General features: G+C 41.3%; 1 protein-coding gene across 12 annotated transcripts in view; it reads right to left on the bottom strand.

Annotated features, from left to right (window-relative positions):
• The window catches only part of auts2a (activator of transcription and developmental regulator AUTS2 a), a 360916-nt gene that overhangs the window by 264141 nt on the left and 81044 nt on the right, over window positions 1-15731 (bottom strand). The window contains exon 1 of one of the 12 annotated variants that reach the window (XM_015030781.1): window positions 3359-3593. The exons of the other annotated variants lie outside the window; for them this stretch is intronic. Coding sequence (XP_014886267.1) covers window positions 3359-3406 — 48 coding nt within the window. The 5' untranslated portion in view covers window positions 3407-3593. Of the gene's footprint in view, window positions 1-3358; window positions 3594-15731 lie in introns of those variants that run through there. 12 annotated transcript variants of the gene reach the window in all.

The following is a 15731-nucleotide window of genomic DNA, read 5'->3' as shown; positions in this document are numbered from 1 at the left end:
CTCCCTGCGCCGACACACCATCGTACCGTTCCTCTAACCACGCTATCAAATCTAAAAGGTTCCGATCGTCAGCGACATCTTTAAGAATCGCAACGGGATGAAGATGTATACCCTCTTTCTTATATCGTGATTACACACATTTTGGTTCGATTCTACTACAAACACCCAGGTCTGAATATATCCAGATCTACAGAATCAAGAAATCACTTAAATTAGAACGCGTCTGACAAAACGAGGTAAAAACGTAATTGGTTTGGATACATTTTCCCCTTGTATTGAAATCCGTTTGATCAAGTGAAACATTTAAATGGGACTGATAAAAGCCAAACATGAGGAGTCTGCAAGGGGTGCAAAGACTTTTTCACAGCACTGTCGGTGCATTCTCAAGCTCCTGCAATTGATCCAGAAGGTGCTAATTAGAATATCGTTATATCTCAACATGACCATTCTTTTTTTTTCTTCACACCTAAAATTGAACAGAAAAACAAAAAAAATCCCCCCAAACCATTCTCTCACCTTCTTCGATTTCAATTCCCTCCATTATTCTCCTCCTCCTCCCTTTAATCAAATGTGAAGAGAAAATGTTCTCACCTGTTTTGCAGAGCGTATTGGGTACGACGCTAACCTCTTTTCTTTCACTTTTACACGAGACACAGCCAGAAAACACCCAGGCTCGCTTAAACTTGTCTCCGCTGCCGTTTCTGTTTTAAAAAAACATTTGTCTTTCACATGATCCTGTTTTCGGTGTCGCAAACTCTAAAACTAAAGAAATGGCAATTACATGTTCAGCGTTTCGTGAGAGATCGAACAACACAAAGGCTTTGCACAGATACTGCGAATTGTTTTCAAAAACAACACCTGCTCAAGTATCTAATTTTTAAAGCAAAACGTTGTTTCTGATGGAAGACTCAAGTTTGAATAAAAGTCTGTCCATGTAAGGGCTGTGATGTGCAGGATTACTTACAGCGCCTTATTACAGGCTGGACCAACACGACTGAATCAACAGACTGAACTAACTTCTTGATGCGTCGGTAAGGTTTGTGAAGTCCTGGTCATTAGCCGTCATGTGATTCAGGTGTGCTGGAGCAGTGATGCATCTACAAGCTAGAAGTGGAACTCAATGTGAGGTAAGGTCATTTTAGGGATGCGTGATATTGGATTTTTGGTTCACGTCCGATATGCCGACATACTAAAACTCATTTGGCTGATAACCGATACTAATATCGATACTTTTTTTTCCTATACTGCAACTATGTGGCTTCCTCTATTGTGGTATTAAAATACTGCATTATCTTTGTCAACTTAGCCTGCTACCAAATGCAAATGCAAAACTCAATCGGTTCACAAGCCACAAGTGAAAAGCACATCAGTCGTGCATTAATACCCAGCAGTTTTTTGAGACCTTGTGCTGTGCTGCAGGCATCATAGAGTTGTATTTGAAATGTAATCAATTACGAATTTAACAATGACACTTGACTTAATGTAATGTTTTGATTGTTCATTCTATGTTGCATGACTTTGTGTTTTTGTGTTTATGATGAAAAGCAAATTGAAATGCCTTGCTGCTGAAATTTGCTACACAAATAAAATGTGATTAATTGATTGACTGTCATTGGTTTTATAACACTTTTATACCAGTGAATTCAAGTTCTCATCCACTTTAAATAACCATTTAAAGCCATTCTGTCAAAATCAACCATTTTGACAGAATGGCTGATGTCTGATATTAAATTTTACAACTAATATCGTCTGATACCATACTGATAATATTATGCGTCCCTAGTCATTTTATTTATATAGCACATTTTTAGCAAGAAGGCAGTTCAGTTAAATTGCTTTACATGAGCTGGAAGGAAATGTAAACAAAACAAAACAACAAGAAAGAAAGACAAAAAGGTAAAAGTACAACACTACATATTGGTTCCGTATAAGTAATCCATAATTTATAAACTAACAGTTTATCTGAATTCTTGTTCTGGTAAATGTAGATGTTGGTTCTCCGTGTTTGATTGTATAAAGTAGACGGTTCATTCTGAGATTGTTCTAGGTTTGTAAGCTAACTGGAGTTTCTCTAAATTTTGCTCCGATATTTAAAGCATAAAGTTAAATGTTGGTCTAAAGTAAAAAAGTACTCCACAGTTTACAGAAGGAGCTAACTGTTGATCGAAGGTAAGGACTACCCCACAATTTCTAAAAGTTATAAACTCAACAGTTTTCTGTTTTAAATGGAGTAAAGACTGGAGATTTCTGCAGACAGGTCATGGTCAGATTTACGTACTTCATAAATCTGACCTTAACGAAGATTGCGAAAATTCAACGCATTCAACCTTTTGGCCGACGTACAAAGTTCTGTGTGTGGTCATAAACTTAGAATACACACGACTCCAAACACACCATGGCCTAATCGTGGTGCAGGTATCATGATTTTTGTAACATTTTTTAAGTGTCACTGAGAGCATTGAAACACATCAGAGTTGTAAAAACATAACGGCCATCTTCTCACTTCTGCACCTCAAAGCTGCTTAAGTACAAAATGGAAGACCAGATGGAAAGAAAGCACCTCGGGCACTAACAGATGCTCCCATGTGGCCACATGGCATCTCATAAGGTTTTTTTTTTTTTTTTTTTTTTTTAATGATGCATGTTTCAACTGGCTTTAAAGAGGTACAGTTGCACTAGCACTTAGCGGGGGTGCTGTTCGGCCGTGTTTGACGTAATGAGATAGCTTTGTCAAGCCAACAGAGCAGACACCTGATGCTGAACGCAGAACTTGATCAGTTAGCGTCAAAACCGTTTGAGAGACAAAAACAAGGAATACAGTCCAGATGGTTTCTACCGGCCGATTCAGATGATGTCTGGCTGCAGAAACTGTAGATGTTTTCGTCACAGCACACGACACAGGATCTACTGTCCAGACAATGACATCACTGTGAGCAGTCAAACTTTATCGCTGTGGTACATCACGATGTGTCACGGCTAAACTGGAGGGCTGGGGGAGGGGGGGGGGCGTCGATGTGGACGAAATATTACATTCATAAAACTGAAGGTTTTACGTTCATTAACTTCATCACTGAATTAGGACGGTTAAAATGTCATGAAGTAACACATTTAATACAAGCGCTGTACATCAATACAACCACAGTACAGTAGTACCTTTACACTGAGCAAGCAAAGCAGCAAGACATTAAAGTTTGTCTACTGGCTAAAGTGCCAAAAAAAAAAAACAAAAAAAAGGTTTTTAACACACCAACAAACATAGCTGCAGAGAGTGTGTGCAACACGTCCGATGGTCGTATGCACAGGTATTCACCATGGCATGTTGTGGAGTACAGAACAAAAGGAACTGCACAGAACTCACCTTCTCGTTGTACTTGAACTTGACATAAAACCAACTTGACTTGATCATCCTCCTGCCGTCAGTTTGTGAAAGCTCCAGTAAGCAAAGAATGTCAAAGTCTCCTCCAAACACGGCGGACGGTTAATGATCTGTGCTGTGCCACTGAAATGTTTCAGCTGTCTTTATCCTGCAGGTCTCTGTGTGGGTTCCTTCTCGCTCCGTCTATGACTTCAAGCCTCTGAGCCTGATACTGTACTGTTTGTTTCACTCCCTCGACTTAGTGGTGTAGGGTAGTGTGCGGTCGGGTGGTGTGTGTGCGTGCGTGCGTGTGTGTGTGTGTGTGTGGCAGGGTTGGAAGGCTGACAACAGAGCTCCTCAGATGGGCTTTGCCTGTGTTCAGCGGTGTTGGCAGATGCCAGCAGGGAAGCAGCGCAGAGATGTTTTTCTTCAGAGAGGCAAACTCTTAAGACTCGAGCAACCTCACCTCTCTCCCTCCTCTCTTGTTCAAAGTTTATTTTCTCTCTGTCCTCTCCGGGCTTCCTCCTTCTGCCTCTTTAGCTGTTTTTTTTTTGTTTTTTTAACATTTTCCCCTTTAAGTCCAGTCAATGTGTCTTCTCGGTTGCTTCTCATCGCTCCGTTTTATGCATCGGTAAGCTCTTTCAGCCTGACCCCATTCAACCCCGCTCTCTATCTGTTCCAGTCAGTTTCTTTGCCTTCTGAAGTTTGGCTGCCGGCTTTATGACTCGCGCAGACAGCGGCCCTGATGCCGGTCTAACCTCAAAGATGCCACAGACTCGACGTGTTCTGACTGCAGAATAAATTTGTCTCCAAGATGTTTTGAATAAATCAGGATTTCCTGAGATCAGGTGAGGCGCGGTCCTAGGGAAAAAGCTGTGGAGCATTCTGGCTGTCTCACACAACTCGACACAGGATGTGTTAAACTGACTCGCATAACATTTGATTTAATTTAGCATTTATGTCATTTTAGCTGTCAGGGTAAGTTTTAACAAAGCAAACAGCTCTGCGTGTTGGTGACCATTTTCCACACAGAAGTTAGCTAAAAAAAAAGAAATTAAGTCAAACTGCTATGCCTTTTTATTCTGTTTTAAATAATAAAAACTAAACTTCAATGCAAATTTTTGCAAGATATTTTTCAAGTATTGAGTGTTTATGTTCCTTGATTTTTATTTTATTTTATGAACACTCTTATTACTGCAAAAATATATTGTATACATTTGCACTGAAGTGTTATTTTTATTACTGAAAACAGAGTACACTGCATGGAAAAGTCTGGAATTTGGACCTGAATTTTTTTTTAGCAACCGTTTTTGTAGAAAATAGTTTAAAACCACAGACTATAGATGCTAGATGGATGGACTGATGGACAGAAGAAGATTGGATGTACATAAAGAATATTCAGCAAGTTTTTGAAGCCTAATTGTTAGAGTGATCGTATAATTATGTTTGTGTTTTTCTTTCATTTTACCATAATACACCAAAGCACAACACAGCACTTCATTAGTGAAAAGGAAATGAAAGGAGAAATACTGTAGGTGGCTCATTTCATATTGTACAGACGACTCTGAAATCTGAATAAACATCCAATGACTAGTTTTCATCAAGTAAAACATACGATTGAATAAGTGTGTAAAAGAGCTACTTAACTCATTATTAAAATCTTAAAGGGAATCAGTGATCTAATATTTTACAAGAACTGTGTGTTCCTTTTGGCCTTTTTCACATTTTGTACCATTACACCTACAAAATTCTATTTATTTTACTGAGAACGTGCAGTATGTGTTACGCCAACACAAGTAGCGCACGACTGTAGAATGGAAGGAGAACGATGCATGCTTTTCAGTTTGTTGCTGACAAAAATCTAAAAAGTGTGATCTACATTTGAATCCAGTCCTCTATAAATGTGATTCCCCTACAAAAATATCCAGCTCTGCCAATTCCTTTCACAAGTCATCTAATTAGTAGTCTACTTGTTTGCAATTTAAAGGGGCAGCGTTACATAAAATCAGCTTTTTTGAGCTTTGCATCATATTATGATGTTATCCAGTCATCAAAAACATACATGCTTTGATTATTTTATGAATGTCTGAAAAATCTTTTAGTCTCCCATGGCAACCATTCAGCCATGCAAAACGCTAGGAGGGACAGAGTGCCACCTTCAAGGATGAAGTTCCTCCTCTGAACAGCAGTTTCTCAGCTTCTGAGCGTCTGCGTTACAAAGCAGCCCTCCCAGAAGATTCCCCCCACTCAGCTCCTTCAGACTAGCCTCTGCAAATTAGCAAACACCTGGTGGAACTGCACATCTGCTGAGCTCAATATACTCACTACTTCTCATTGAAAAGGTGGAAAAAATTGTCAAAGAGGAGCGAAGTTGTGACGACTTCCTGAAGGCGGACATTCAGAAAGGGCAGGAGTTTCTTAAAGAGACAGAGACTCATTTTGAAGCTGTTAAATTATGAGGTCAAATCTCTTTTAAGTCATATTTGACATATTTTTATAACATCTGAAGGTAACACAGTCGCTTCATAGTACCAATTTATAGCATAATGTGACTTTAATGTTACTTAATTCAGTTACTTCATTCTGCTGTTGGTGGTCAGAGGACTTGCATGCCAGCCTCACTTTGGCCAGACTTTAGCTGTGGCTAAAATCCAGATGCTTACCACCATCAGCGTGTGAATGTGTGTGTGTGTGTGTGTGTGTGTGTGAATGACCGAATGTAGTTGCTTTGGAGTCTGGACTTGATAAAGAGCTACGCATGGTAAATGGCTGAAAAGGTCATTTACCATATCAATGGCCCGAGAAGACCACGTAGTATGTTTGTTAATTCTGACCTCAAAGCATTTCAGTTCAATATCGAACATGTGAGCAAAGCAAGCGGCGAAGTGTTTGAAAGGTTTCTGCAGGAGAAAGTGAGCAGAATGAAGCGGACCTTTAAACACCAAGTGTGAATGCTTACAGACTAAAAAGGCTCGAGCCCAGCACAAAGAGAGGGCCACCCAGCCAATGTTTACATTCTGCCACTCCCCTCAGCACAGAGGACCCGAAGTCCAAACGGAAAACACTTGTGTGTATATAATTATGTCACATCTCACAATGGCTTAAGAAGGCTGCCAACTAAAATGGGCTCCTGTACCCCGCAGTATTTAACCAAATTTGGCAGCTCCAGAGTTAAACAGAGGTAACCTTTCTATCGTAGCATAACAGAGGCTTATAAACAAAGGCGATTGCTCTCAGTAGTGCCACTGTGTTAGCATCCACGAAGACATAATTGGCTTAGCAACACTTTTAGCCCCAAGCCAGTGCCAGTGCATAAGAAGGTCTGGCAGAACGCGCTGCCATACTGAAACAACAGGGAGGACGCCACACAAAGCATGCTCGTTTTTAGAGCAGAAGTATCCAATGGAGTGAGTGGTGTCTGCTATGGCCGCAGCTACGTTGTACTTGTTTACTGCTTTGTGTTTATGGAGTCGGTGTGTAGTCTGAAATGGGTAGTGCTAATCTCAGTTTGCAGATACCTGAAGCTGACGACGGGGGAGTCAGGGAAACAGACCCGGGCCTACTTAGGAACTAATTACAGCAAACTGAAAACAATTCCAGTTGCGCTGCGCCCCTTCTGAGTTATGATCTAATTTTTATGGTAGTTTTTTTTTTTCTTTTTTTTATGTGAACAGACAGAATATCAACAAAAAATTCAGTCAAAGCACATTAAATTCAATTCCATTGTCTACTATAAGGTAAAAAGTAAATGCTTCAAAAGAATTGTTGCGAGTGACGAGCCAAAGTTGGCTAGCAAAGCTGATTTTGGACCAAGTAGATTCCATGACCTGAGCTGCAACGAAGTGAGGCTAAAGCTAACGGCCAGGAACAAAGGATACTTCTAAGCTTCTACAGCAAGTTCAATCTCAAAAAATGTCATTATGGAAATGAAATCTCATGAATTGCTGTCATATTTGAACAGGATGATTATGTACAAAGAAGCTAATAATTATATAAGCAGAAAATGGAGTTGGATGGTGGTGATCTCCCTGCATAAGCCAGAAATCTTTAACCCCTTCTTTTGTGTATGGTTTCTGTAGATATTCCTTTCAGAGGGCCAGCAGTCAGGTCTTGTCAGGTGGGCTTATCCTCTGTGGTTGGTCTAATCAGAAGAAAAACAAACAGCAGGTTTCCTAGACTCTTTGTTGCTGGGGGCAGGGTGTGTGTGCGTGTGTGTGTTGTGTGGGCTGCTGTATTTGCTTTGCCTCGCTCCTGTTTTCTCCTTCATAGCCTTCTTTCTCTCTTGTCTTATCACTTCCCTCTCTCCTCATATCACCCACGGGGAGCCTGTGGTGCTGTAATGCTAAGTGACAGCTTGCCTGCCTTGCTCACTTCCCACACACATGCCTACGCCTGGCCATGTCCCCGATGGCCATCGCTTTGCCCAGACAGCAGAGTTTCAAGAGCTTACAGGGACCAAATCCAACTAAACTGAAACAAGTAGTTTGGGGTATCAAATCACCGCCTGGAGTGTATTTATACACAACACACAGACTTGAGCACAACTGAAAAGGCTAAGTTAGTGGCCTACTGATAATACCATTGAGGACTATAAAACAGCAGGCAGGTGTGTTAGGGTTTTCCTTTAGCTCCTCTTGAACTGCGACTCTCAATCAGGCAGAATAGAGGACGGTTATAGGAAAGGTATTTATTTAGGATAACTTTAAGGAGAGTTGCTTCCAGAACAAAGAAAGGTGGATAAATAAAAACTGGAGGATGAAACGTCCTCCAGTTTTGCTTTGCTTTTTGGACAGAAACATGATGTAGCATTGTGTCTACATCATGTCTCACTCTGATTTCTCTCTTGTTCAATACCGCTTTCCCGCAGGATCAAACAGAGTAGTAGCAGAAGACGCCCACGGAGGCCCCGAAGCTGCCCGGCTGCACCGAAGCTCCAGGGAGTGGAGGCAGCGTCGCTCTCGAGGCTGAAGACGGACCTGAGTGGGACTGCTCAGAGCGGACGTACCTCTGTCTGCAAAACGACAGCGCCCGTCGTGGATGCTCTTTCGAGGGAGTGAAAGACAAATGTTTTGTGTTCATTGGTTTGAGTGTTAGCTCAGCAGCTCTCCTACTGACTGCAGCAGTGCATGCGCTCGATGCCAGGGAACAACTCCAAAGCGCTCGGTTTCAAAAAAAAAAAAAAAAAAAAAAAAAAAAAAAAAAGAAAAAAGTATGCCGGGCATGCCAAGAGAAACATGGAAGCCTTCCACTTTCTGCAACAGTCGAGGTTTACGTTCCGAATGTCTGCACATGTGCACTGAACTGGTTGGCAGAAAACGGATCGCTGTGATATCGGTGCCAAGAACAATCTAAAAACAAAATAGTCCATGCAGACAGCTTGCTATTCAAACATATTGTAATAAATGAAATATTATTTGTTGTTAGATCAGGTCTCAGTGTTCAGTCAGTAAGGAAAGCAGCTGTTGGGTGTTCTAAAAGCCATTAGAAGTCACGTTGTCATCTACCATCAGTATAATATTGCAACAGAGTGCGTATATTTCCTGTGACTTTCACACTTTGCCTCAGTGCAGCATTGATGATCTTTTATAACAAGATACAGACGCAGGACACTTGTGACATCAAGTATGTCATCAAGTCTATGTTCTTGTTTACACTTAAAGGTTGTTTTGTGCCTGAGGTTGGGCTGAAATAGCACTGATAACCAACAGTGAAGCTATCCCTCTTACAGATATCTATAAAAACCTATACAGACTGTAAGCGTTTGGGATGCGACAGCGATCAAATCTTCATCAGTGCAGACAGAGTGTTGGAGTAACGTAGTGAGGAATAAAGTAATATTTCTGGGTCACTGCTGAAAAGTGCTTGCATTGATTCTGTAGTAGCGGTGTAAATGTCCTGTATGCGACTTTTATGTCACAGAATCTCTCAACTTGCCCGAAAATCTGTGGTATGCTAACTAGGTTGGGGTTTATGCTACGATAGGATGTTTAGGATGGAATAATGGAAAATAATTTACCTAAAGTGGCGCATTTTTATGTCACTGATACCTAATAGTGAGATGGTACTCTGAGACTAGAGTAAAGAAAAGCTTAACTTTAAAATTGTTAAATATTGCTTTGCTCTTAAGAGGAAAGCTGATGATGGAAGGACTGAGTTGCCTTAAATGTTTTTCTGGTAAACTATTTATTCCCTCCTTTTTCACTCTGCTGGAAGCAGCAGGAGCCAAAGGCCTGACACGACACAACACAGTGCATGCTCCTTTCTTTCTTTCCCCAGGCTGTATAGTGCAGCAACACAAAGGTCATTTCCTGCTCTCCACACAAATATTAGACTTGTAGCTCCGTCTCTGATTGTCAGATAATAGAGACCCGAGTCTCATCTTGGCCTCAGCCAGGAAATCAAGTTATCCAGAGCTTCTCTGCCTGCTGATACAGGGAAACGGAGAACTACACAAGGCGCACACATGCGGCACATTCTGCTCCAATCCGTCTGGGCGACTTCAATTAACGTCCTTGACGAGCTGCGATAACGTGAATCGTGTCTTTTAGGGTGTCTGTCCACTGGAAGCGGATGCAAAATCATAAATTTATATCTTTTATGAAATGCGGTTTCTTTTTTTTTTTACATTTTAAATTAAGCCTCACTTTATGTTAAGCAGCAGTTTTTCCAATTCATTATATAGCAAGGTTAACACATTTTAGAAAGAAATGTTGAACAGAAAATAAAACAACTCTCTTCCAAAGATTATAAGGTAATATACAATGTTAATTTATAAACTAAACATTTATCTACTTTTATGTGCATACCAACATAAAACAACAAATTGAAAATCTAATGGTAAAGCAAAAAGATAAATGCATGTAACCATGGCAACCGGTGACTCTCTGCAGTCAAGTTGTGCGTGGAGCCGCTGTGTTTACAAACAAATAATCCCTCTCGAAGCGAGGAAAGCCGTTGGTAACCATGGCGACTGACTGCAGGCTGTGAAAGAGGCATTGCTGAGGCCAAACTGATTACTTGAGCTGCTTGAATATCAAGATATTTGACCTGTAAGCTACCCAACTGTCATGTACATTGTACTCATTATTGTCTTCCAACGTTATTCGATGACGACAAAAACTGGATACTAATGTGCAAAACACACACACACACACACACACACACACACACACACACACACAAAAAAAAAAACAGACCCAGCCGTATTGTCTCAGTTCTAAACCAGGGTTTCATTTGGAACCAATTTCCAAATACATGTCAGCAGGCCTCGGTTTAACGGGGGAACTGAGCTCCAGGGAGAAACCGAGAAGGCAGCGAGGAGGGGATGTGTTCCTCTTCCAATGACTTTCAGATGTGCGAGCCTGTGCCACAATGTTTCAGCTCACCTCCTTCTCTTCTGTATGCCTTTGCACGCATTCGACCTTTTTGTCTGTTCACAAAAGGAAGCAACCTACAAACCCCAGCTGTCCCCGTCTCTCTCCGAGCATGGATCAAATGAGAGCAGGAAAAGGAGATAAACACAGACTAATTGCTCGCAGGCCGAAGTAACTGAGCAACAGGGCTGGTTGTGTGCAAAGGAGCTTGTAAGTCAATTGTTCAGGATGGCTGGATGTTTAATGAGAGCTAGCCAGGAACTCCGCTGACCAATTTCAGAAAGAGCAAAATAACTCTCGCAATTTTCTGGAAAACCACCACTAACAATCGAATTTAGCTCAATACGCACCTCTGATGATCTCTGCCGGTCAAAGAGCACCACAGGGTTCGTGAAACGCGAACAGTAGAGGCACACATCCCCAACTACCAGCGTCCAGACAACATTTTACAGAGCTGGTGTAGCACTGGTATTTAATCACTAGATACACTACGCAGTCACCCTCTCAGTGCTGATGAATTTACTCACCTCAACTCTTAAGTGGCTCCAACTAAAGGCAGTATGACCTACTTTATGATCAGCTCATGCTATAATTATTTGACGTGTTAGGCGCACACATTAACTGTGTATGCAGCACTAAAATGTTATCCGCAGTGATCAAAAAAATCATCAAGTACGGAAAAAAAAGAGAAATCAAAAGTGCACACGTACACAAAACGTGAGCACATCAGTAAACACTTTGTAGATATGACACCAGTAGATGTTCCACACGTTCATTTCTTCACATTTCAACCCATATAACACGTCAATTTTAGATTCACAACCATAGAAAGACCAGAAATACCCCAACTACTGTTAAGACTATTCTGCTGTATTATGATCCAGATGGTCGTAGTTCAGGTAAAGCTTTCAAACATCGTACGTTGCAACACGCATAAATGTGGATTTCTCAAGGTTGGTTCACTCCTTTCTGAGTGGCAAAGATATCGATTACAACACATGAACTGAATGTGCAGCACTGATGGGAAAGATGCATCAAAGGATGCTAGGTAATGACGATATTAAGTGAGAGAATGTTAAAAGATCTGTTGAGCACGACTGCTGACTCTAAGGCCACCTTTTGTCGGAATACACCGAACAGCTAGAGGCGCGTCGAGAAGGAACAGAAGCGGCATGAAGGCATCAAAGAACCATTTCCACTGCAGTTCTTAATGCGGGTCAACTCAAAGACTCTTGAATCGAGGTTAACGGCAGCCTAGGGGGGGGGCGCTACCAAAGTGATCCAAAGCACAGTAAAAAGGAATAAAGAAAGATCCTCCTGGAACTACCGTGGTTGACCTCTGGAAACCTCACATTCTGTGCAAAGACGAGTCTGTATTTCAAATATAACCAACGCTAACCCTTCTGAGTGAAAGGGCGATGTGTGAGTATCTCGTCTGTCTTTAACTCAGCACAGAGTGGAGCGAGTGCATGTCACCTGCATGCACAGGCGCCTCTCAGGAGACTAGGAAATTATCAAACATTTTACTTATTTTGGTAATTGACTTGAAAAAGTCACACTTCTGTATTTTCCATATAGTTTGGAAAGTAATTATTAGCTTTCGCGTACCGCGGACATTTTTTAGGTTTCCCACCAAACTTTTTTTCTTTTGCTTATTATATTGTGTTAGCTCTTAGTGTGACATTCAGACACATGAGCTACGGGAATCTTCAGCAGCACACACACACACACACACACACACACACACACACAGACACACACACAGTGCCTCACCCTGCTGCACTAACAAGGATGTATCCCAGCAAGTCAATCCATGAAGATTGGCATATTTTTACCTGAGAAATGACTGTTGTGTGGAGAAAAACCCAGGACGGGTCGCCTGCTGCACCGTATAATAAGCTCGACTTATTTTGGCTTCATTATTGTCAGCTGGTTCCTCTGCATTTCGAAATATCACAGCAAATTGGCTCTAAGATGGACTGTAATAGGGGAGCGAGGCAGAGATCGCGTGCGAGGCTGTCTGTCAGAGCGGGCCAAAATTAAATAAGGGGTACGGAAAAATCTGATTGGCTATGGGGGGTTAAAGCCAAGCTGCCAAATAAAAAACACGTTTCCTCAGCCGCGTTGCTCTAAAAGAAATGACCCTTTGTGTGTGAAATGTGCATCGCTTACAGCAGATACAGCAACAGTTACCCTTTTTCTTTACACCACCGACTGCTTTTGCCCTTGTGGACCTATAAAACACATTAACTCTGCTGCGAGGCGGCGTGTAAAACAGAAAGAGGGGCCACTCAAGGCATCGCAATCTGTGCGTCGTATGGCTGCGGAAAAGCTGCAGGAGGAAAGCAACACTCGTTTAATGAGATCGCTCCAAAAAAAAAAAAAAAAGAAAAAGGGAGAGCAAAAGGCATTCTCTCCAGCTGGCAGCAGAGGGCGCCAGCACATCATAGAAGCACCACAAATAGGATTGTCATAACCAGAGCCTAAAGTCCAGCTGAGAGATATCAGAAAGGAAGATGGAGAAGAAGAAGTATGGAGGTTTTGACTTTTCCAATCTGATTCTAACTTTTGCAGACAGCAGGTGAGGGTGGAGATGCCGGAGTTATTCCAGGAAACCGTCTCGTTTAGCAGAAACAATGTCACATTTTTTACCTCAACCACGTGAAAAATTTGTCTATTTATTTATTTTTAAATGTTTGCAAGTCAATATTTCAGTTATTACTGTCCCTCCGCATTGTGGGATGCACTCGGGTTTGAGGTGTTTACGCCAGATTTAGTTTGACTCTTTCGGCCTGCTGACAGGGGCAGATGAGGCCCAGCGTCTGGGTGAATCGCAGATGGCTCTTTCTGTTTTTCCGCCCTGTGCTGATGGGAAAAGCCCAGGATGGGAGCGCCACCTTATCGGCACCGCGGTGGCAAAGAGCTGGCACCGCTGGGAGGACGGGCCGAGGGGAGAGCGTGGCCCCTCGCAGCGGGTTCCCCAAAGAAACCGTCTCCCATCTGCTCATCGACTCTGACAAAAAAAAAAAAGCTCTTTCGTTTCAGATTTTACTGTAAGCACAGCCGCAAACAACATGTTTAATCACTTTTCCACCTATGATTTTTGAACCAAACTCTTAGAAAACTGTATCAATTATGCGTAGTGTGTCTTGTACACAACATCTAGTTTTTCCTCAGTTTACTATGACTGTCTTCTGGTATTTGTCATGCGTGTGATTAGGGATGCTCCATAGCTAGGAAACCGTCTCTGTTTTTATATCCAAGTGAGTTTAAAGGGGCAGTATAATGTATTTTCCAGGCACATATTGAAATTTTATACCACAATAAAGTAACTATGTTGCCACCAGTTCTTATAAAAGAATCGCCTATATATCAAATATGACTTAAAAAGAAATTTCATTTTATAATTTAACGCCCCTTGAAATTGAGCCTGTCTCTTTAAGAAACTCCACCCTCAGGAAGTCATTGCAACATTTCTCCACTATTAACCCTTTAACAACGTTTTTACCAGTGTTGCACTGACAAGTAGCTGGTACACTGAGCTCAGTCCCACCAGGTGTTTGCTAATTGCTGCTGGCTAGTCTGAAGGAGCTGAGTGGTGGTGCTGCATTGGAGGGCTGCGCTGTGAAACTGCGTGTAAGAGGAGGAGCTACGTCTCAAAGGCGGTTCTAGGTCCACCCAGGCATTTCGCACAGCTGACTGGTTTCTCAAACATGCATGAAAGTCTCAAGGCAACACTCCACAAATGTTTTTGATAAAGGAACAGCTTTATAACATGATGTAAAGCTCAAAAAAGTAGATTTTGCATAATTCTTCATAATTCTGCCCCTTTAAATAAATTGCACTTGAAGAAGCATAAAAAGAAAATATTTTAAAAGCAAGACGAAAAGAACATTTTAAAATTAATATTCCATGACCTTTGAGTTTGTTTTTCTTTATTTGGGGATCCAAGACTCTTCACTTTACTTCTGTTCTGTCCTGGGTTGTTAATTATTATTCTGCCATATTGCGCTGAGTATTTCCTTCGTTTTTATCGTTTCTTTTCTTTGTGGATCTGGGTTTAGTCTTCTATGTCAGCTTTTTCTCCAAGCAAAAGGGATTTTGCCCTTTTCTTTGTAGATAGTAATAATAATCTCTATATTGTCTGTGATAATTAATTACTTTCCCTCAGTGTGGCAGCTCCAGTCATTCTCTATCTACCTCTTCTCCACTCGTTAACTCACCTGTTTAGCATTCCAGTAACTAAGTTCTGTGCTGTAAATCCTTCTTTGTCAGATTTGGGAATTTTTCTACCTATATTTTTTTTTTTTTGTCTTTTTTGAAAACCTGTTTATTTTCCCGTGCCTGCCTCCTACCTCCACACTTTGCCACTCACCCACAGAGCCACGATGCTGGTTATTGACTTGGTAAGTCAGCCCAGGGTTTCTGGACTCTGGATGTGTGCTTCTTCATCTTAAACAGGTGGAGTTGAAATAAAAAGGACACACTGCAATGTAGAGGCAGGAAGAACGCTGGCCATGAAAAAAAAAGAGCAGGTAAACATACAAATGAATCCACTTATGAATACCCCAGCCAAGCTATCAAAGGAAAGCTTTAAAGTGCTTTTAAGCTACGATCAGGTGAAAGAAGGTCATAAGAATATGCTTGTTGTATAAACAGTTCAGGTTCATGCTGTGGTGATTGTGTGTCACTTGCTCTTCTGGCATTTTCTCCAAATAAAACCCCATAAAACAAGTTATTCACGTTTTATACCAGAGAAATGGCTCTCAGCTCTCTTGTCTGGAAGTGCTTCCCTAAATAATATTAATGCAGCATCAATATTTTCAGATGTGATTTCAGTTCTTCTTTGAAGCATCAATGTGACTTTTTTTTTTTTTTTTTTTAAACTTTTGTTATTCTTTAATTTTGTTGGGTTTTTTTAGAAGGAAAAAAATCCCCAAAAGCAAACACATCATTGTTCTGATTCATTGTAATTTAAGAATGAGAACAAAGTTGGTCTGAGA

This window comes from Poecilia latipinna, unplaced genomic scaffold (genome assembly GCF_001443285.1).
Source record: "Poecilia latipinna isolate Pla-1442-1.1 unplaced genomic scaffold, P_latipinna-1.0 Scaffold192, whole genome shotgun sequence".
Lineage (NCBI taxonomy): Eukaryota > Metazoa > Chordata > Actinopteri > Cyprinodontiformes > Poeciliidae > Poecilia > Poecilia latipinna.
The sequence above is the reverse complement of the archived record's forward strand: the minus strand, read 5'-3'. Positions and strand labels throughout refer to the sequence as shown.